Source organism: Salminus brasiliensis, chromosome 4 (genome assembly GCF_030463535.1).
Source record: "Salminus brasiliensis chromosome 4, fSalBra1.hap2, whole genome shotgun sequence".
Lineage (NCBI taxonomy): Eukaryota > Metazoa > Chordata > Actinopteri > Characiformes > Bryconidae > Salminus > Salminus brasiliensis.
In genome coordinates this window covers 6,818,539-6,841,993 of record NC_132881.1, presented here as the reverse complement: position 1 = coordinate 6,841,993, position 23,455 = coordinate 6,818,539, and the positions used below count along the sequence as shown (strand labels likewise).

General features: G+C 41.7%; 1 protein-coding gene across 3 annotated transcripts in view; it reads left to right on the top strand.

Moving 5' to 3' along the window:
* The window catches only part of macrod2 (mono-ADP ribosylhydrolase 2), a 931,382-nt gene that overhangs the window by 832,337 nt on the left and 75,590 nt on the right, over positions 1-23,455 (top strand). For all 3 annotated transcript variants that reach the window (XM_072677423.1, XM_072677422.1, XM_072677421.1), the window contains exon 9: positions 10,220-10,301. In XM_072677423.1, coding sequence (XP_072533524.1) covers positions 10,220-10,301 — 82 coding nt within the window. The remainder of the gene's footprint in view (positions 1-10,219; positions 10,302-23,455) is intronic.

The following is a 23,455-nucleotide window of genomic DNA, read 5'->3' as shown; positions in this document are numbered from 1 at the left end:
CAGAGAAAGCGATAGCGTTATTGGATTATGCAGCTTTTAACAGGCTGAGGGAGACACTAGGTGGCCTTGCCTTACAGGGTATGTAGTGTGTATGCGTGTGTGTATATATGTGTGCATGGAAGATAATTGCTGTGTGCTATAAATTAGCACAGTTAAAGCATGAAAGAATGTGTGGATAGAGGGGTACGAATATGGGCATTGAATGAAAGAGCAAACGACTGTCTCAGTAAAACCATACAAAGCTAAGCAAATTAGCCCGTATTGTTCATATTGTACAAAATCGGCAAAAACATGCATAGCAGCAGTGTGCTTATTTCATTTCCCACCAAGCTCTTCTGCTCTTATCTGAGAGTTGATATGCCTATCGGCATGTCCATTAACCTTCCTTCTATCTTCTGGTCACGAGTATAGAGCTTCTTCCTCACTACATCGCTTATAGATTACTGCTACTGAACTTTGCTTTTTTCTCCCCCCTCCTACACTGAGCTCATTCCCTTCATGTTCATTCTCTAAAGAGCTGCAGCCGGGGCTGATGAGGGCCACCCGGGTGAGATGGATTTCTCGCTGTCGTGAAATGAGGACCCCCTCGGCCCGGGCTGTTTGCTACGTGGTTAACATGCGTATGTATATTTCAGGCATGAGCTGAGGAGCTGATGAGTTAAAGGAAGAGTTTGGTGAAATATCAAAGGGAGGTGATTTATCGCTTTCCCCAGATGCAGTCGATCAGCCAAGACAAGTTTGAGATGTAATGTAAGCTTCTTTAGTGTTGCAAACAGATACTGGAATGAGAGTGTCACCAAACCTATCTGCCCCGATACATGCTCAAAAACATCACTCAGCCCAGTTAAAAGGCAGCCGGATCTTTAATTGTTTTACGCACAGGTTTAGAACACAGGGTTTTTTTTTTTAAATAATAATTTAATAATCATAAAAAAAAATAATGGATGCAAAATAATGCTAGTTAAATGGTGGGTTGGTCCTTCTGAGTAACGAGAACCACTTTAACCTGGTATCATTCAATGCCCTGCAGTCTACTTTAAAAGCGGAACAGTACTACAAATAGAAGTAAGATAATGCAGTGCTAATTTTAGCCTACATGTTCAAATAATATCTATCTATGACCTTTGCTATTTTTTTTACTTGTTTACATAGCTTTTATAAATTCTCAAAGCTAATCACTATACATTTTGAGCAAGAGCATTTACCGAGCTAAGATTGGTGACAGTCTAAGCACAGTGTTTGTTAGCATGGTTAGGCTAGCATCCCCGTTGTACAGCACAGAAGCATAAGTCAGATATTAAATATGTCTTTGTTGATTAACTGCATCTGAGGTGAGTGATAAATCATGTTCATTTGATTTTCCTTCAGACTTGTCCTTTAATGGCGGTGGCTGAGGATTTTCCCCTGTAAACCCTGTAAAAAATTTGACTTGGAAAAAGTCCAAACCACACTTTTATAAGTAAGACAAATTGTGTTATGATTTCTATTCACAGCTGAAAAAAAAAACTATTTAAATGTAAAAGTTTCAAGTGCAGCCTGTACAGAATGTAAATACATACAAAAACTACACACTCTCAGCAGTAAGTGTTATTCATGTAAATATTCATGTAATTGAATAATGCTGTTGTTAGTTAGTAGTTATTAACACATATGCTGGTCATAAGAATAAAGTGACTCCACGGCTTGGATGTTTCCATGGCCCGCCACTAAAGCTACTCTACATCATGGCTTGGATGTTTCTATGGCCCGCCACTGAAGCTACTCTACATCATGGCTTGGATGTTTCTATGGCCCGCCACCGAAGCTACTCTACATCATGGCTTGGATGTTTCCATGGCCCCCCACTGAAGCTACTCTACATCATGGCTTGGATGTTTCCATGGCCCGCCACTAAAGCTACTCTACATCATGGCTTGGATGTTTCCATGGCCCGCCACTAAAGCTACTCTACATCATGGCATGGATGTTTCCATGGCCCGCCACTGAAGCTACTCTACATCATGGCATGGATGTTTCCATGGCCCACCACTGAAGCTACTCTAGATCATGGCATGGATGTTTCCATGGCCCGCCACTGAAGCTACTCTAGATCATGGCATGGATGTTTCCATGGCCCGCCACTGAAGCTACTCTACATCATGGCTTGGATGTTTCCATGGCCCGCCACTAAAGCTACTCTACATCATGGCTTGGATGTTTCCATGGCCCGCCACTAAAGCTACTCTACATCATGGCATGGATGTTTCCATGGCCCGCCACTGAAGCTACTCTACATCATGGCATGGATGTTTCCATGGCCCGCCAGTGAAGCTACTCTAGATCATGGCATGGATGTTTCCATGTCCCTGCCACTGGAGCTACTCTACATTATGGCTTGGATGTTTCCATGGCCCGCCACTAAAGCTACTCTACATCATGGCATGGATGTTTCCATGGCCCGCCACTGAAGCTACTCTAGATCATGGCATGGATGTTTCCATGTCCCACCACTGAAGCTACTCTAGATCATGGCATGGATGTTTCCATGGCCCGCCACCGGAATGACTCTACTTTGCGGCTGGGACGTTCTGACAATGTCTTTACCTTGCTAAGTCTACGCCTAGACTAAAAACAATTTCCAATGGCAGTGCAAGTGTAGTTAAGACTATGCTTAATCTGTATCCGGTAACCCAGAATTCTTCATTTAGGCTACATTTATTTAGTCAATTTACATTACAGTGATGCACAATGTTGCTATTGCTTACATGAATCTTAAAGTATAGAAAAAGCCTAAAAAATACTTTAAAAGAAAAAAAGGTTTAGTTTTGCTCCAACTATTTGTATGAAAGTTTGATAAGGAGTGTTTCAGCTTGGGCAACCTAATGGATCAGATGCAATTAATGGCAGTTAATTAGCCAAACAGATATCATTAGCATATGTCATTCAAAATCACAAAAATAGGCTGGGATATGCCCTTTGTACACACTTTTTTTTTGGCACCCACGATCATTATATTGGCCCATTTAAGGTGACAGCAGACTGTGACCAGGCAACAGCCCGAGGTTGCCTCTAGGTCTTGTCTCACACTTGCTATCTCTGCTCTCCTGCTAACTGTTCGTTCTCCACTAAAGACTTTCACTTCCCACCCCTGGACATATGGACAGTGAGGCCAATAGGGCAGGGACAGAGAGAGAGAAAGAGAGTGAGACGGGTCCTTCTTTTCCTCTCACTCTGCCTGAGGCACAGATGTTCCACAGTGACAGACTTTTATCTGTAAGGCGTGACTGACCTCCCTGATCAGGAGCCTCTCGGCTAGCCTGCCTCTCCATGCCTGAGGAGAGAGAAAGGGTGCGAGTGTGAGCGAGGGTTGGGGTTGTGGGGAGGGCAGTTTTCCAGTGGGAGATGCTTCAGATGTGTGTGAATATATGTGTGTGTGTGTGGTGGCTGTCTGTCTTCACATATCCTTTTGTTCTCAGTCACTGCCATAGTGAGTCATTCGAAGGCAGTGTGGAGGAACTGACAAACAAAAACTGAGATGTCAGCTCCTTTACGCCATAAATATAGCTTATTCTACGTTCAGTCTACCATTGACTGTATAGTAGGCGGCTCTTTCTTCAAGGAAATGCTTCAGATGTATAAATGAGTAGCAGAGGCTGCTTTTTCAGACGAACTAATGAGCTAGCACTAATGGTACATCAATGGATAGTGGTGGGGATGTTTTGTCTCCAATGTAAGATCTTGTCCCCTCAGTAGACAATGTGCCAATATGTGATTTAGCAAAATATGTATATTGTCGCCTTTCTGTATGGAACTAATCACCCATTGATGGTCACCAGCAAAAGCCAGCATATGTTATGGGCACTGGTAGATTAATTACTAACAATAGAAGCTAATATGCTGATCACTGGCTAAAACAAGCTCTGGCCAGAACTAGCGATGGGCAGTAGGATAGTTTTGGATGATATTACAGAAGTAAAAATGTAAAATATTTGTAAAATAAAAACAAATGGCAAAGGATGAGTAGCAGAAGCTGCTTTTTCAGACGGCGCTAATGAGCTAGCAGTAATGTTACAACATTGGATGCTAATAAAGGTTTTGTCTTCAAAGCAAGGTGAAGATCTTCCTCAGTTTTTTTCTGTAATGAACTCATTGATGGTCTCCAGCAACAAACACTGTATGCTAGTCACTAGCAATAGAAGCTTATATGCCGATCACAGGCTAAAACCAGATTTAGCCATAATTAGCAGTGAGCTAAAGGCCTGCGATGTAGATGATGGGACTGAAAACACGTTTTATTGTTAAAAAAAAAATAACGGAAATAAATCGGTAGGTTTTCATGTTGGATGAGTAGCAGAGGCTGTCTTTTTAGATGAGCTAACATTAATGGCACACATTGATTGATTGTGAGGGCTTTTTGTTGATGATATGTTAAAGATATTGGTTTGGTCACCAGCAAAAATCAGCTTTTCTAAAAGACGTAGTCCAGTTGTATGGGTGACTAGTGGGGGTTGTTTTCTCAGATGAACTAATTAGCTAACACTAATGCTACAACATTGGATGCTGATAAACGTTTGTCTTCAACGTGAGATATTTTCTCCTTAGTGGACAATGTGCCAACATACTAGTTTCTCATGGATGTATATTGTTTCTTTTTTCTGTATGGAACTAATTACACATTAATTGTCTTCAGCAAAAAATGTATGTTTGTATGCTGTATGCTAACAGAAGAAGCTAATATGCTGATTGCCAGCCAAAACAGGCTTTGGCCAGGATTAGCAATAAGCTGTAGACTTGCTTTTTAGATGATAGGATTAAATACAAATTTTAAATAGAAATTTTACTGTTCAGAAAAAAAATAACTGAATGATAATTGGTAGGTTTTTATGTTGGGTGCATAGCAGAGGCTATAGACAATATACCAGGGATGTCAGAGATGTATATTGTAACCTTTTTCTGGATGGAACTAGCTGGCAAAGTCAGCAGATGTTGTGTTTTGAAAGCTGGTATGGTGGATATCCATCTAGCCAGTCAGTGCTGGCTGACCAACTCAACCAGCTCCAGACCAGCATAAACTAGAATAGACCAGCTTAGACTAGTGTGGAATTCATGCTAAGGGATAACCTGTTTTATGTGCTTTTATGTGGACTGAGCTTCACAGATGAAGTGAATTGAATTGCAGTCCTTGCTACCACTGAGCCAATTCATTGCACGGTTGATCAGTTGCCTCACTGCAAAGACCATCTATACATCATATTAATAGTATGTGTCACAGAGTGCGTACTGTTCTCACATCACCAGCATTTTCCTACTGGACTATTGTGTTCTTGATCTGCAACAGTTCCTTGGTGGTTCTTGCATTGAATGTTTGGCCCTATGGAAAAAAAAGAACTTGGCTTGCAACCTTTGTTATTTGAAGGCTCTTCAAACTTTGCACTCACTTATCAGTCACAAAAAAAAAACAAACCCTAGTTTTTTCTTATGCAGAAACAATTGTGAATTGATAGGTAACGTTTTTATTTCTTGAGGAGTCCCACAGGGTTCTATTTTAGGGCCTATGAAATTGATGCTAGTTTTGACAGCAATGCAGGGTTAATAGGTTCTTTAGGTAAGCAAAAGTGGTTCGTCTGTAGCATTGCATACCATAGAGAGTGTGCTATGTAGCCAGTGTAGGAATGAAAGGAAGGAAATGGATCTTGGTTGAAAATGCTACTGATTAGGTGGGTAATAAATAAATCCATAAATCCATAAATCCATAAATAAAAGCAGAGGTTCCAACAGGGATTCCTCAGACAAGCCCTAGGACTTCAAAGCTGATCTAAAGCTGTCTCTTATTCTTATTCAGGGTGAAGGGGTGAAGGAGGTAAAAACGGAGCAGGGGGTCATTCTTTCTTTTTATGGTTTCAGAAACCCCCCGGAGATATCTTCTCGCTCAAAAAACTAAAACTGCTACTCTTCTCAAGTGAAGTCTTAACATTTACTCCAAAGGGCAGGCCATAAACTATTAATAGACAGCTGTCCGTCTGGAAGCCAAGGCCGAAGAAGAACTTTTTTTTTTGGACCATATCCTCGTGTGGTGCATTACCCATGAGGACCATTCACTCTATAGCCGTCTCGGTGGGAGTCTATCTCCATCTTCCCCTGCTGACATGGTGGAGACGGTTGTTACGAGACTGTTTGGGAATATTGCAAAATGCAGCTAGCCGATTATCCATCGCTCCACCGAACGGAGCTATTTCATTCACAGCAGGAGAGAGTATGACACCTAAGGCAGAGTGAGAGGAGTAGAGCGACGGTGTTGGTTGGCGGCCAAGAAATGCTGCCTTTCCCAGAATATTGAGGGTTTATAGCGGCCTTGTGGTGTACGGCCGTGCGAAGATCACACCATGCCGTCTAGTCCTAATACACTAATCCTACACCTACTAACACTAATGGTTGTACTGATCATCATAATATGCCACCTGCCATTGCCTTCTTTAGGAATTCTAGTTGTTCCACTTCCATTCTTTTCTGGAGACTCACTTTCTGCAGAAATCTGCTGGACGATATTTCCACACCTCCAAAATTCCAAAAGTTGGGAGCATTTTCTGCTTCCCACATCCAAGCCCCCTGAAAGGATGTTGAGGTCTGGACTCTGGAATGGCCAATTCATTGGTTCCTTTCCTTAGCAAAGACTTCTTGATCATCTCCACATCCTTACAAATCCACAATGTTGAGACTGTCTTCTCACAGTGGAAGGACTGACAGAAACACTTTTGAACTGGAGCTTGATTTCTAAAAAAAAAAAGAACCCAGAAAGATTTGAGTGCTGCTTGTTTGACAGGAAGTGCTTTTGGTGGTCTACCAGATCTTACATATGCGTGGTCCCATTTGCTCTGCTCAGTTTTAAAGTTGTGTCATTTGTAATGTTCAAGATTCTTCTCACGACCCTCAAAACCCTTCATGGTCTGGCCCCTGTTTATCTTAGCAAGCTCTTCCACCCTCACTGTCCCCCTCGTACCTTCAGGTCCTCAAACAGCAGCTTGCTCACTGTCCCCTACGCAATGCTCGCCACTATCAGCGACGAATCCTGTGTGGTAGTGCTGTGGCACCAAAACTCCGTACTCCAGTCTCTTGGGACTGTTCTGCTATCTCTTCCTTTAAATGAAGACCTTCACCTGAAGACCTTTTTCTTTGAACAATGTTTCTGTTCCTATTCTGCCTCATTTTAACTTTGATTTCTTTCCTTTTTCTCTGGCTCTTTCTGCTGTAAAGCATTATCTTGTAAAGTGACCTTGGGATTGTGAAGGGTGCTATATGAATATAACTTTATTATTATGAAAGTACCTATTTTTCTTTGACTTGTCATTCTACTATGTAGAACATTTGCATTTTCTATAGAAGTAAGGGGACAGTTTGTAACTAATTCTGCAAATATTGTTAATATCGATCAAGGGTGGAGATGGATGCCACATTATGCCACACTTTTCAGGCAAGCTTGATAATGCATCATCATGCAGGACTTCTGTCATATACAGTGCAGTGTCTCTCAAGAAGAAATGTACTTTTTGGGATCAACCATATTGATGTGCCTTGAGAATTGTGAATTCTCAACTGCACTGTGGAGCTTAGAGTGTCATTAGCTGTGTTTGCTAGCTCTGCTGTGTTCTGACACCCACTGTACTGGGCTGAGTGATGGGCTGTCGAGAGGTAGAGCGGGTTAGTAAGGACAAAATTCTTTAAAAAAGTGCTTCCCCCACGATGCAGATTTGCTCGGAAAACCGAGCAGATTGCTGCCCGGGCTTTTGCAGCTGTGTGCGAGGTCCGTATTGCCATCCAGTGGTTGAATGAGGAACTGCAGGGTCATGTGAGGGTCCTGCAGGGTCACACAATGCTGCAGCAACCCAAAAACATGGATCATACATGATGTGACCAGCTCTCTGGATCTATTGGCCAGAAATATTGGCCGGTCCTTGTGTAAACAAGTGTAAATAAATGAACAATTAAAAAAATAAAAGATAAGCTGATTGAAAACTGCCAACAGAAGGTGCATGATGAATCACTTCATAACTTTTTAATATGTTTCACTGATGCTATTGATTGATTGACACTGTAATAGCAAGCAGAGCCAGATGAGGTTCTCTGAGATTGTGTCAGAATTGTATTTTGCAGTTGTTTAACCCAATCAGAGTTTGCTTGTTATAGTACAGGGAGATCAGGATAGATATGGAGAAAGGAGGCTTTGTTCATTCAATGCCTCACATCTGTGCATTCTTCAACTCTCTCTTAGTCGCATTCTCCTTTGCGTAGCGTCGGATTGCCATTGTTCAGTTGGGTTTTCTTGCAGATGTCGGGGGTTAAAGCGGCAAAGGATTCTGAACAACGTCCTGCCTTGTTGCTGACAGATCCTTGCTGTAGTCTCTGTGATCACTGAAGTCTTTAGAGAGCTAGCCAAGCTAGGTGGTCTAAAATGGAGGCTGTTCTGTTTTAACTCAACAAGATCAAATGCACTTCCCTTGAATCAGGTTTTCTCATAAATTATAAATGATTTCTAAATATTATTAATATTAAAATAAATCTGCACTAGAGTCTACTATAACTATACATTTTCCAGATCTTACTGTTTATGAACAAGCTCAGAGTAGCAGGATAAGGCTTAATTAATTGGCTAGTACAATACAAACCCATTTCATTCATTTCATTCTTAGAGTCATGTGATTTTGATCCGATCTATGTGTTTGTATAAACAATTAATAAATAATCCAGACACACAGTTTAGAATAATAAGTACTGCTGATTAGTCTGTTCAGTAAAATCCCTGTATTTTTAGTTGCAGTTTCTATAAAGAGACATTCAGGACTGATTAGACTTAAAATCACTGTTTTATAGTGTGTTTAATGTCTTATAATCCAGTCTGACCCACCTTCCTGACCAATCAGCTCCCAACTCAACACAACACTGCAGTCAGGTCATATCCTGTTGTTGTTGGTCTACTGGTGTTTAATAACTGTTTAAGTGGGTGAATGTGAGTCTGTGATTTGGGCTGCGGTTCTCCTGCTGGTAAAACAGACCATTTCAGTGAGAAATAAAGAGAAAAGGGGTCAGATATTAGGGCCCGTTTTCATATTCCACCACAAAATAGCTCCACACTGCAGACTCTCAACTCCTTTATTTACCTTCTGAGAACGTCCGCACTGCTGCTGCCGCCGGCTGGGCTATAGTGTCCATTAATGGCTCCTTGAGGACACCAGATGTCATACTAAACACACAATGGTTAAAACAAAGACTCAGAACTGGACTGGGATTAAAATAGCTGATACCCGATACATGAAAATATGCCTGGATCGGCCCTGATCCTGATCCACCAGATCAGATAGGGACATCCCTAATAATTACCAGCTACCAGGATTCAAATAAATAAAATAATTTGGGTGTAAATTCTGTGACTTTAGCTCACAAGTCAGTAATCAAAACCAATACAATTTATTTATTTATTATTTTTGGAAAAATGTCAACTTAATTGCTGTCAAATTTCACAGCGGATTTCGCTACAGGAATACAATAAGATGATGTGACAAATTGTGACAGATTTCCTGTCTATGTGCATGTGGCTCAAAAAATTCTAACAAAGTAAAGCATGATGGATGAAATTTATGTCACTTTTTGTTAAGCTAGAAGTGTTGTCACTGAATGTCAGTTAACAGTGGTGTCCGTTATTATGAAGCTGAATACCAAGCCAACCCAGCTTTCTGGTTTTCATAGTGAAAAGGAATATAATTTTTCCCTATTCTTTTCTAAGTCTTGCATGTTTATTTTATATGAGTCAGCTATGTTGATATTGGGCCGCATTTCCAGCAGCTAATAAAACTAGAACTAAAAACTGAGTCATTATAGAGGCACGGCGTGCAATACAAAGCAATGCAATACATGGTCGCTCTTACCTTTTTAGACCACAGTTGCTGAAACTCCCTATTAGTTAGCATGTGAAAGCCTCAAACAATGGCGAACCACAAGGTGCCGAAATGATTTTTATGCATTACATTTTATCGCCAAACTGCTGGAATCTGAGCTGGGGAATTGGCAGAAACACTAATTTCCTCAAGCAACGCCTGCACAGCAGAATAACCCAGAATGGCTGATGCTGTCTCTCTGTTTTCGAATCAGTGTGTTTCATTTAAAGATGAAGTGAACAAGGATGTGTGATTTATGCAAAAAAAAAAAAAAAAAAAAGTAATTATTTGTTTTCCTCTTTTCATTCCCACAGATGGACCGTGTCATATTTTGTGTCTTCCTGGAGACGGATTATGAAATTTACAAGAAGCAGATGTCAGAAATCTTTCCTTCAGGTACCGTTTCTGCATGCTTGCTGCTGACCTTGCTTGTCATTGCGCCATTTTGCACTCCGAAGATTAACACCGTGTCTGGCTTGATTTGAAATGCACAGCACAAGCTCATTAAGCATTGAAATATGAAGAACTAAGCAGAGAACTCTCACACTTGCACTTGCATAGCTACTGTAGTCACGCAGCCGACATACCCCCGCAGCTGTGTTTAAAATGAAATGTGACTTTTTCGCGTTAACATACGCTGAGGGCTGCTTAGGTCTGAAGTGTTTGGAACGAAAGAAAATCAGACACTGCAATTTACCAAGTAGTTCTAGTGAGTAATTCTAGTGTGTTGTTAGATTGTAAGAAGTGCTAATAAATGTTAAGAAGCTTTGGGCCATCTAGCAGTTAACGTCTTGGCAGTGATGCAGGGCAAATAACTTGCATAATTGACTAGTAGGGAGAGCCTGGTTGGAGGTGCTAGGTTGATGTATAGATTTAAGTTTATTTGTTAGAAGTGCAGACATTAACATATTTATGTTCTACAAGTGAAATGTAAAACATGTATCATAAAATTAATGGGCCACTTATTTAACCTTGAGGAACGCCATACATTACAAGAGGCAGGGATGAAAATAATTCAAAAATGAGTATCTGATTTGCTGCCGACTTTCCTTTACTTGTTGTTGTTGTTGTGCAATTTTATGCTGAGCATGTTAACAAGTGTCAACCTTGATTTAAAATGCATAAAAATGCTAATTAAGTAGAACTCTCACACATACAAACTGTAGTCACACACCTGACATTGTGTATTTATACCCTCACAGCTGTGCTGAAGCAAAATGTGACTTTTTAGTACTAGCACTCTATGAGGGCTGTTCTAGTCTAGCTGGTTTGCGACGAAAGACAATCAGGCACCGTAATTTGCCACGCAATTCTAGTGAGCAGCTTAAGTTGTGAAATTGTAGGAAGTGCTAATAAACTTAAAGATGTTGTGGGATATCTAACACTTTATATCTTAACATGATTGCAGTGTAATTAACTTAAGGGGAGCCTAAGCTGCTAGATTAACAAACAGATGTAAATTTAGTTGGGTGCAGGAATTGAATTGTGTGTTTTACAAGGGATGTGTAAGGCATGTCTCGTAAAAATAAGGGGCTGGGTATTTAACCTTGGGGGACACCATGCATCGCAAGAGCCAGGAATGAGAGAAACTCTTAAAAAATTATGATTTTCTCCATGGCTAACCTTGCTTTACTGTATTTCATGCTGAAAATATTAACACGGTGAAAACCTTGAAACTGATGTGGTAAATTGTATTCAAGTATTCATATATAAAACTCACATACATACGGTAGTCACACACCTGACATTATGTATTTAAACCTTTAAAACAGCTGTGAAAAATATTTAAACACAGTATCTTGCAAATTGTAAAAGTTGTAATGTGTGATTAAATAAGATTAAATCATTGGATCATTATTTTTTGGAATAAATGTTAATAAAAAAATATAATGCGAATTTTCAAAATCAAAACAACACTCACAACACATCAGTGCTAAAAGTCATATTTTGGCTAAACACAGCTGCATTTTCCTCAAAGACTGATTTGAAATGGTGTATGGATTGAATAATTGGCCCATTCTTTTTAAAAAATGAATAAATGTTACTAATAAAACAATATTTCACTGCTAATATTCAAAATCAAAACAACATTCACAGCATATCAGTGCTAAAAATCACAGCGGTTTTAAAGGTTTAAAAACATAATGTCAGGTGTGTGACTACCGTATGTGAGTTTTATATTTCAATACTTTAGTACAGCTTAGCCAAAATATGACTTTTAGCACTGATATGTTGTGAGAGTTGTTTTGATTTTAAATATTAGCAGTGAAATATTGTTTTATTATTAACATTTATTCATTTATTAAAAAGAATGGGCCACTTTTTCAATCCATATACCATTTCAAATCAGTCTTTGAGGAAAATGCAGCTGTGTTTAGCCATTATATGACTTTTATATATATATGACTTTTAGCTAGATATATGACTGATGTCTTGTTTTGATTTTGAAATTTTGCAGTAATTTTGTTTTTATTAACATTTATTCTAAAAAATAATGGTCCATTGATTTAATCTTATTTAATCACACTTTTCAACTTTTACAATTTGCAAGATAATAATTTTATTTTTTTTTTTCCTGTGAGTGTTACTGTTATGTTGTGTTCAAGGCCTAGACTGCCAGGACTGAGTAGACAAAAAAAAAATCACATTGGCCTCTGCATCTCCTGAAACACCTTAGCACATGAGGTTAACAGGTGTGGTGGTGGTGGAGAAGCGAGCGCTGTGGCTGATAATATTTCACAGTACCTCTCTCCCAGTCTGAAGCTCCAGATATGGAGTGGGCCTTTGATTCTGTCATCACCCGCAGTGATCCAAAACCAGGTGGAGACCTCAATTGGAAGCCCAGATGTAGGTGCTGCAGACCCACACCTTGTCAGTGACTTTACAGCGTCTCACACCTCCACGTGTCTGGTTTTCATTTGATTGACTTCTTGACTTTGTTGCGTTGGGTGATAAAGCTCAGCGGCTAGCTTTGGTCTCTCTCTCTCTCTCTTTCTCACACACAGTGCTTTCTCTTTCTATATCTTTCTCTACCTCGTCTCCTGCGTCTCCATGGACCCCATGTCTCCTCCCGAGACAAAGCATCATCCAGTTCCCATAAGCCCTCTCCCCGTTTTGCAGCGATGCACCGTTTCTGTCTGTAAAGGGCATAGCTCTCACAGGAAGGCCCTTTGCTGCTATTCCTCAGCCTCCCTTGACGATAAACAGACACATTATTTCAGTGCAGACTGCTTTGTAGCCCCTGTTAGCCCTTCCCTAGTGTCCCCCTCTCAGACAGAGACTAGAGCACGTTCTGCCTCCATGATGAGGCCCTACGGAAACCTTGAGCCGAGGAGCTCCTCACGCGGGGCACCGGGAGGATCGTATTATCCACTCATGCCTCCCCAGTGTGTGCGTACACGTGCCCGTGTATGCAAACACACAGATGTGCTCACGTACACACACACACACACACACACATTCCCTTCCTCTTTGCCTCTTTCGCTCTTTCCCCCAGGCCCTGCTGAAAGATGACAGCCACTAGAGAATCTCTGATTATATCGGGGCACCAGGCCCGTCGCTTTGCGTTAGGACTGGGAGATGAGACGGAGGGGGTCATCGCTCTCTCCATAATCACTCTCTGAGATTACAACCATGCCACCTAGAAGCACACAAGCACCTCACCAGCACACAAATGAGCTCATGTGCGAAAAAGGTCTTTCCCTTGGCCAACCGCAAACAAGACAACCTATCTGTGGACTGTCTTACAGAGCACCAAATCAAGCCCAGACAAGTCAAGCTCCATTCCACATCTATTTGGAGATAAATGTAGGGGGTCTTGGAAAGGTTTTGTGGGCTGTTTCCCAAAACCAAATTAGGCCTAAGCTTGGAGCTGCAGTGGTCAGTCTTTATTGGCTATGTAATGCAATCTAGGAATCTGCAACTAGATGTCATCCATGTATGAGTGCTGTTTTTGGTCCTATACAGCCCGAATGGGCTGGTTTGAGTATTTGTAGAACTGCTGATCCCCTCAGATTTTCAGCACAACAGTTTCTAGCAGAGCAGAACAGGGCAGTGAAGAAAAAACATCCAATGAGTGGAAGTTTTGCCGACGGAGACGCCTCATTGATGAGCGAGGTCAACAGAGAATGGCCACACTGGTTCAAGCTGACAGAAAGGCTGCAGTAACTCCGATAAGCACTCAGCATCTCAGAATACACGAGGAAGCTGACGCTGCAGTGGCTCAAACCTGGACAGCTGTTGACTGAAGAAATGCAGCCTGTTTTGATGTATTTCGATTTCTGCCGAGGGCACACAGATGGACGGTCAGAATTTGGAACAAGCAGCACGAACCCATGGGCCTTACCTGCCTTGGATCAACAGTCCAGGCTGGTGGAGGTGGTTTGGTGGTGTAGGGAATGTTTCCTTGCCACACTATGGACTGTTAATACCAATCACCAATCGCTTGAATGCCACAGCCTGTTTGGATATTGTTGCTGACCATGCACATCCTTTCGTTTACCCATCTTTTAATGGCTACTTCCAGCATGATGATGCATGCACCAAGATCTCGACACACCCAGCCCTTAGAAGGACACTCGTAGTGCACAGATGAGCCAGATGTAGTGCTAAAAGTATTTCCCAAGGACTCCCAAGGCAGCAGAGCAGGAACTGAACCCAGTTCATGGGGTGCTAGCTCAATGGCAATAGGTGGTGTTATCCATTGTGCCACACCAACCACCTGTTCACTGTTAATCGGTTGCCTCACTGGATCTGAATTCAGTAGAACTCCTTTGGGATGTGGAAGGATGGGAGATTGGTAGTTGGAAGATGCTCCTGAAAAATTTACAGGAACTGTGAGAGATCCTGTGAGCATGGGCCAGAATCTCAAATTATTTTTCCTAGCATCGTCCATGAAGAGACCTTTCCATGAAGAATTGAGGCAGTTTAAGAGGAAAGGGAGGTCCTACACAGTATCAATACAGTGTATCTAATAAAGTACTCCATACCACTGAACTGCATACTGATGTTTAAAAGTTAATGAGGGTCTGTGATGCCACTTTTGTGAGAAAAGCTATCATACAAGAGCATGCAAATGAGATTAAAATGGAATCAAACTGAGGTGAAGTGGCATAGCGAACATGGCGAACAAAGCCAATAGCGTTGTTATTAAAGAAGCAGGTGGTAGAGGTGAAAGGTTTGAGAGATTAAAAAAGGGGAGAGCTCATTAAGTGTAAATGGCATAGTGGCAGGGGCAAGGTCAGTGGTGTTAATTGCGACCCCCTGGGTGATTAATGTTCTTCGTCTGCAGTGTGGAGACATCTTGGAGCTGTGCTCGCTGAACGTTCATGCTCGGTCAAGTCTCTGGTCTTGATTCCACTTCTATCGTGCTCTCCAGAAAACCAATAGTTTTTGCTCTATTAAGCCCCTACAATTACAGCCCCCTGTTCCTTACTAATGTGAGCTTCTCTTTGGACCACACTTCTCCTGGTGAAGAGGCTGGTAATTGGCTAATATACTGAAAGTCAAGAGCGCTAGCTATTTCACTGCGAAAAGCATACTGGCCTATCATCATCGTACGCACTGTTAAACAGACTGCTCCATTCACATTGGCACCTGCATCGGTCCGCGGTGACATCGCCTCTTTCTCAGCATATGAGATATTGATTGAATCAGGAGCTGCGAGTGGAGACACTGTTCTGGAGCAGCATCATTAACATGGGGATGGTACTCTGAAATATTACTTCAGAGCTGAGATCTTGGGTGAGAAAGACAGACATAATAGGACCGATTTAGCTCCAGTGGTGTTGCTGACAGTGCCTGCTGTATTAAAAAAAAAAAAAAAAAAAAAAAAAAAAACCTTGCGAAAATAACAAGGCCTTGAAAGCCCCATCCCAACACCTCATCATCATCACCCTGGGAACCGGGGAGCCAGAAGCAGCTGCAGCTCATTTAGACTGAGTTGTATAGGTCTGGTCATATTTTTGAGAGCGCAGCCTTTCACGCTTAGTTCTGCGTGACTGTCACTGTTGCTTTCCTTCTCTTTGTCTGTGCCACACTCTCATTTCCCTCTCTCCCCAAGTGATATCTCTCGCATTATCATCCTGGAGTCCATTTTCTTTGGCTACTTTTGATGGGAATTGAAGATGCAGTTGTCGGCCTTACTTTGTAATGAAGCCAGGTTTGGTCATTAAGATAAGAACCTCGGCTGATGAAGCGTTGGTTTATTTGTTTTGACTGAATGCCCAAATCACTATGGTTGCATGTAGCAAATCAGTAAAATCTATTTTATTTATTATGATTTATATATTTTTTCTTCTTCTTTTTTGCCGGAGATGGCAACACTGTCCCCACTCCACATTGTTTGGTATGATTGCCTGACTCGAATACCCTGCATGAGGTACCACAGCAACACCCTAGGATATCATAGCAGCTGCCAAACAACCACCTAGCAACATCTCTAACAAACAATAACCACCAACACATTGGGTACACGCAGTCAACCACATAGGGTACCACAGCAATCACTTGACAATATCATAACAACCACCTGGGATAATACACCTGATAGGTCTAGCAATGACCTTTCAAGACTATAGCACCCATCTAGCAACCACCTATCAGTAGCACAACAGCTACGAGCAACAGCTTAGCCATAACACCATAGCAACCGACTAGCAGAAAAACACCCTGTGGTCACCCTGGTAATGTAAAGGTGGGCACCACTTAAAGTGTGCAATTTCTATTTCAGTTTATTTTTTAATGGGTTGTCAATTAGTTGGATATAGTAACAATACAATACAGTTGTGCGCATTTTAGATATATAAAATTTCAATTATGTAAATTTCGGTCAGTTATTTTAGTCATTTTTATAGTGCATTCACTTACTTTGCATTAATATCCATTTAATTCCATTAATCATAAACAGACCTTTTACAGAACACTATTTATGTATTTATTTATTTATTATTATGGGACTGGATGTACCCAGAGCACTTTGTGGAAAGCTTTTCATCAAAACTGAAATCAGCGAAACCTTTATAGATGATGTCGTTTAAAAGAAATTGTGATGAAGAATGTGCGTTATTGCTTAGCACTGTGTACTGAACACAATCCTCAGGATGTCCGCATGCGTTTCATTGCCACAGTCATATTCCAGGAAAAGCATAATACCAAAATTTGATATATTACAATATTACAAAAGTGACAATGTGATAAATGTGGTGCCCAGTCAAATATGGGGAAAGCAGAAATTAACTAATTACATTTACATTTAAAAGCTGTGCGGAAAATTAATGAGGCTTCAGATCAGGTTAAATCACAAGATTAAACTAGAAGATCTCTAAGATTAGAACAGTGTTCATTTGTATTGACTGTGTTGACAGCATGTTGTTGTGAATGATGGAGGTGATGTGATGGTTGTGTATTAATAAGCATTGCTGTATTGTATCTCTATTGTTCTCTAAATAATATTTGTCTTTATTTTTTTTCTTTGTTTTCATATTTTAATATTTTCTAGGGAATCTTTTTTCTTAAGGAAGAATGCGATATGAATGATTGTGCATCTGTCTTAAGTCACAGTGATGCAAATATACTAGTAATGGTAGTATACTAGTAAGGGTACCATAGCAGCCACTTGGAATACTAAAGAAACTAAAATAGCAACCATTCAGAACACCTTAGAAACTGCTTGAAGTACCATAGCGACCACCCTATCAAAAAACAGCTTAGCAACACTGTGCCACCCACTTAACCTTAGCAATACCATTGTATGCACCTTGCCACCATCCATCTGAGCAACCACCTGAAATTAACTTAGGTCTTGGTCATGGCTAGGCTCCATGTCAGAATCAGACTAACAACTAAAGACTAGCATTTGATATGTGTTTGTTTTTTTTTTACATTTGTCTCAGCCCATACTTGAAGTACACTAGCGACCACCCTAGAAACCACTATGAGACACTTTTGGCAACACCATAGCACCCACTTAACATTAGCAACCACCTGGTCACCATCTCAGCAACACCATAGCACCAGGAAAGTGACATCTTAGGATCTCGGTCTTGGCTAGACTCCAGGTCAAAATCAGACTAGCAATTAAAGACTAGCATTAGATACCTGATACATGATACCTGATACCTTTTTACCTTTTGTCCAAGTCCATACTTAGTCCCTAAATGGACCTTGTGATACAAATATACTTGTAACACTCAACCTTTCACATAGGGTACCATAGCAACCCCTTTGGAATACCATAGAAACTGCAACCACTCAGAACACCTTACCAATGCCATAGCACCTAATTAACCTTAGCAACCACCTGGAATACCACAGGACGTGCCATAGCAACCTCCTAGAAAACCATAGCAACCACCTAGCCACCATCTGAAAACATCATAGCACCAAGATAGCAATATAACATGAAGATCTTCGCAACAACCTAAAATTAGCTTAGGGTCTAGGTAATTGCTAGCATTTCAGACTAGGAAGTCTAGGATTAGATAGGTTTTTTTTTTTAAACAATACCATATAAACTGCCATAGCAACCACCCGAAATGAGCTCATTAGCGGTCATGGTTAGGCTCCTCAAATGGGCCGTGTATGAAGAAACCGATCGTGGGCATAAAAGACGTTTTCATACAGGAAACTCTTCACATTGTCTGAGTCAGTCGTTTTTGAAGATTCTCGTAAAATTGATGAATTAAATCGAGACAGATTCATGTCTTTTGTTCTGGTAATAGCTACAAAACAAACCCCAATTCGGAAAAGCATCTAATTTCACTACATGAGTCAAGTTCTCGTAATTGTTTGAAACCAACCAATATGTCTTCATGATTAAACCCATCCGAATCCCTACAGCGGAGCCAGGTGAGGAAAAGCCGCTTTTTCATAGAAACTGATAGAATTCTTACAGAGAGACAAAAGCTCTTTGAGGAACTGTCAGTTTTCGGGAACATTGCAGCAGCCCTGTCAACACCACTTAACTGTGCTCGCATCCCTGACGTCCATTACTGCCGGCTTCCATCTCCCAAACACTAACGTCTAAAAAAAGGGTGAATATGACTTCCATTGTGCGGAAGCTAGGTGGATGCTACTGTGGGCTCTAAGGCATTGCATGGAACACTGTACAATTACATTGTGTAAAAACTAAAGGCATGCAAATTTCGAAGCAGGAGAAAGAACTCTAATTAGAACTTCAGGGAGCTGGAAGTCCAGGTAATTCAGCTGGGTTGTACTGTTCTGTCAATGTAATTGGTGTTTCTGCTAAATCCAGGTTGGGATATAGTCGCTCTCATTTGCAGAGAAGTAGAATAGGAAGGTACAGTATGAGCAAGTTTGTAGTCAGGAAGGGTTGATTTACCATCAACACACAGATGTGCAAATGCACACGCACATGCACTTGTTTAGTCCCTGTAGATAACTATGCTAACCTATAACTGTGCTAACCTATTAGCACCATGCCGTGAGAGGGGTATAGAGCCCACAGCATTGAACTGTGACCTGTTCTCTGGAATGATGATGGTGCTCCATCCAGTACTTTTGGGATAAGTTGGGAAGTTGGGAATGAGGCAGAGTGGTAATAATCCAACGTCCTGACCTCCCTAATGCTCTTGTTGCTGAATGCTATCAAACCCTAGTAAAAAAAAAATCTAGTAGAAGGCCTTACTTCCCTTGACAGTAGAGACAGTTACTCCAGGACTGTAGGCCTGTCACACCTTGGGTGGACCTTTGTAGTCGAATGGAGGTCTCATTAGCAAACGACATGTTGCTTAGAACCAATCACAGTCAGGGGGCGGTCTCAGAGCAAGCAATGTGGTGATTAGAGCCAGTTTCTGTCAAGGGCAAGGTCTAGAACAAGTTATGTTGAAAGGTGTTGATCGATAGTGTTAGTGATTTAAAGCAATCACAGTCATGTGACAAATGTGACAAATGTGTGGTAATTTGGACGAATAACAGTCAGTCAACATTCAGAGACATGAGGATTAGAACTAATCACAGTCAGGAGGAGGAGGTCTCAGAACAAACAACGTGAGGATTAGTACCAATCACAGTCAAGAGGTTAGTCTTGGGAGAAACTATGTGGGGATTAGAACCAGTTACAGTCAAGGGAAGGTTTGACTGTAAGAGCAAACAGCATAGGGATTAGAACTACTTGCGGGAAGGAGGCGGTCTTGGAAGAAAGTAAGTGAGGATGAGAACCAGACGCAGGTAAGGGGAGGCCTCAGAACAAATGACTTGGGATTAGAACTAATAACAGCCTGTAGACGATCTGGGAACGAACAATGTGGGAATTAGAACTCGTCACAGTCAGGAGGCGGGCTTGAAACCAACAACTTGGAGATTAGAACTCATCACAGTCGTGAGACTGCAAACGATGGGGGGAATAAAACCAATTGCAGTCAAGATCAAGGTCTAAGAACAAATGATGTAGTAAGTAGGACCAATCAGGTGAGGTGGTATTTAGGACCACATTCAGGGCAAATCCTGTAAGTACAGACATTACAGTGAACCAATCACCTTCAGAAGGGCTGTGTCAATCACGGTCACTTGATAGTCTTTTGGTTCAGATATGCAATTCTAGGAGTATGTTGTTTCGTAACCTTGGGCCTGTAGTACCGTTCTATTAGGGCACTGTTCCTTGAGGAACTTTTGGAGGTTCTTCAATTTGAATGTTTTTTGTTCAAGATTCCTTGAAGGTTCCTCAAAGCTCCTGTAGAGGTTCCTTCACAGTTTCAAATTGAAGAACCCTTAAAAACTTCTTAAGGAACTCATACTTTTAATAGTGCACCTAATTAGACCTGAGTATTTATTACAAGCCATTCAGAAGTTTCACATTTCATTCAAGTTAGCATGCTGGTTACGTTAATGCTGGTCTCATACACTCTCTCTCTCTCTCTCTTTCTTTTTCACACACTTTCTCCTACCTCACCCCCTCCTTCCCAGCAGGCTTTTCTGGTTTTCGGGGTGTTCCCATGTTCTGTTTGCTCATGGTGGTGGGATGCCCCCCGCTAACTTTAATAGTGGCTTTCCTTCGCCAGTGTTTGTGCTGGAGAAAGCCTGTAATTTGTAAAGCCGGCTGTTAGCGGCGGGTTGATGCCGTCTGTCGCTAGACCACGGGGGGAGGGGGCCCGGGCCCCCGAAAGGGTCGAAAATGAAGCTACTCGTCACTCTCCCTGGGGAATGAATATTGAGTGGGTTATGGCACGTTAATATCATCAGCTGCGCCATAGGGCTGTTTTGGAGTGTCACTGCGGGTGCCATTTTGCACGCCTCACAGCACAGCCATTATACGCGAGGCACTAGCAGTGACTCAACTTTCTTTCTGGGCTTATTCCAAAAACAAGAAAAGAGAGAGAGAGAGGAGGGGGGAGAAGGAGCCCTGACTTTGTCAGCTATCGTAAAGCATGCCTTTAGTGTCTGTGTTTACCCATTTCTATTCTTAACAGTATGCCATAGATTGTCAGAAACCAGTCCCAGCAGTGGACAGTAACATCGTGCAAGTACCTCACTAGTGCACATGTGTACTTTTTCCCCAAACACCTGCAGTATTTTTGAGTATTTATGATACTTTACTCTACTCTACTCTACTCTACTCTACTCTACTCTTTGAGTAAATCCTGCTCTCACACCCTGCTCACCTATATTCTTCATGAATGGGTCATTACTCTTTACAGGTAGGCAAAGTCTACCACTGGGAGGGTGGTGGTGTTATCCACTAGGCCACACAATTCGATTTAAAGTAACTCAAATTTAGAACCCATTCAGACTTTAGCCAGGTCTTCATTAAAGGTTCTCACAAACTTGCTCAGATGTTTAGGGCTCAGTATGACTTTCGGCAGTCTAGAAATCGAACTGTCTACTTCTGAAGTAAGTGGAACACTGTGTAAATTACATTTTTCGACATACCTTTAAAGCCCCTGGGAACACATTTTGATATATTGATTATTTTGATATATTCAGAAGTACTTTCCTCAAGGGCCCAACAGTGACAGCCTAGCGAACCTGGGTATGGAACCCACAACCTTGTGATCAATAACAGTATTGATCCCTTTACCTGTAGTAAACAAAACAAATTAAATTAGGCAAACCCCTGTAAACGAATTTTTTTGCCAGAACTTTACAACCGCTGGGATCACATTTTGATATTGATTATTTTAATATATTGGTAAGTGCTTTCCTCAGGGGCCCAGCAGTGGCAGGCTTATGAACCCGGGTATCGAACCCACAACCTCATGATCAATAACCTAGAGAGTTTTGATACCTTCATTGTTCTAAACTGTGGGATATAGTGCACAGAATTTTGATATATTGATTATTTATTTTTTGAATAACACTAAGCCTGGGTGTTCAGTGAAGTTTAAGTAGAAAACACAAAGCAGAAATATAAAAAAAAAAAAAACTCCTCTGAAGAAATCGCCAAAATGTTCTCCTCACACCTCTCTGAGAACGGTCTGGGCCTGGTATAAATATTCTAATGAATGGGCCTGACTGACACCCCTCTATCACTGGCCAACAAAATTAGTTTTTTATGTTACCATGGCAACGCACACAGCCTTACGACAGAGCAGCTGCGTTTTTCATCTTTTGACTCTGAACTGTGGTTGTGATTTCACAGATCTTTACGGTTTGCTGAGGTTCTGATATCTGTAAGCGACTTACCAGCCCGTGTACAGATACAGGCTCGAGCCGTGACTGGGGGAGTGGCTGCCCCGCATGCCCTGTTGTCCCTCCCGGCTGGTGCTCGTCGCCTCTCCGCTTCGGCAGCCGGCCACGCGCTGTGCCTGTAGGGCGGGGTACTGGTGGCCAGCAGGCGGCGAATCTCTCCAGCTACGGGTGCTGCTTCGGTACCTCCCGTCCATCCCGGCACCCAGCTGCTAGATTCCAGGGCGTGAGGGACATCTGCTCCCCCAGTCATGGCTTGAGCTTTAGTTTTAGCTCTCCAGGTTGAGGCTCCAGACTCAAAGAAAGTGGAGCGTTTTTGTGAGCCTACACCCACTTTTAGGACCCACTTTTTTGTTTCTATAACCAAAAAAAAAAAACCAATACAATTCCACTGAACAAGGCTTCAGCATATGTGGGCACATCTTCAAGCCCCAGGGGCTCCCCACTGTTTTACAGAAGGTTTACAGAAGTCATTGGCAAGATCTGTTTAAAATCTGAGGGGAGGGTCAGCCATGCTGCAGCATGGGGCGCAACATTGGCAGCCTAGTGAACCCGGGAATGGAACCCACAACCTTGTGATCAACAACCCAGAGCTATAAGCACTGTTTCACAGTTTTGATAGCTTCACTGTTCTAAACTGTGGGATATAGTAAACAGAATATGTAAACAAGGCAAACCCCTTCATTAGCAGTTAGTGTGTTTGAACATTTGTCTGGGTCCGTACCATCCGTACAGAATTCCAGGCCTTGCCTCGTACGCTGTGCATTGTAAAAGCACACCGGGCCGAGGCTCGCGCCTTCCCTTTTAACAAGCTCTGCTTTTTAAATCCATTCAGAGGAGGGGAGCTGAGGGACAGGCTGTTTTTGTCGCACCCCAGTGGTCTAATTGATTGATTACAGTAATTGATT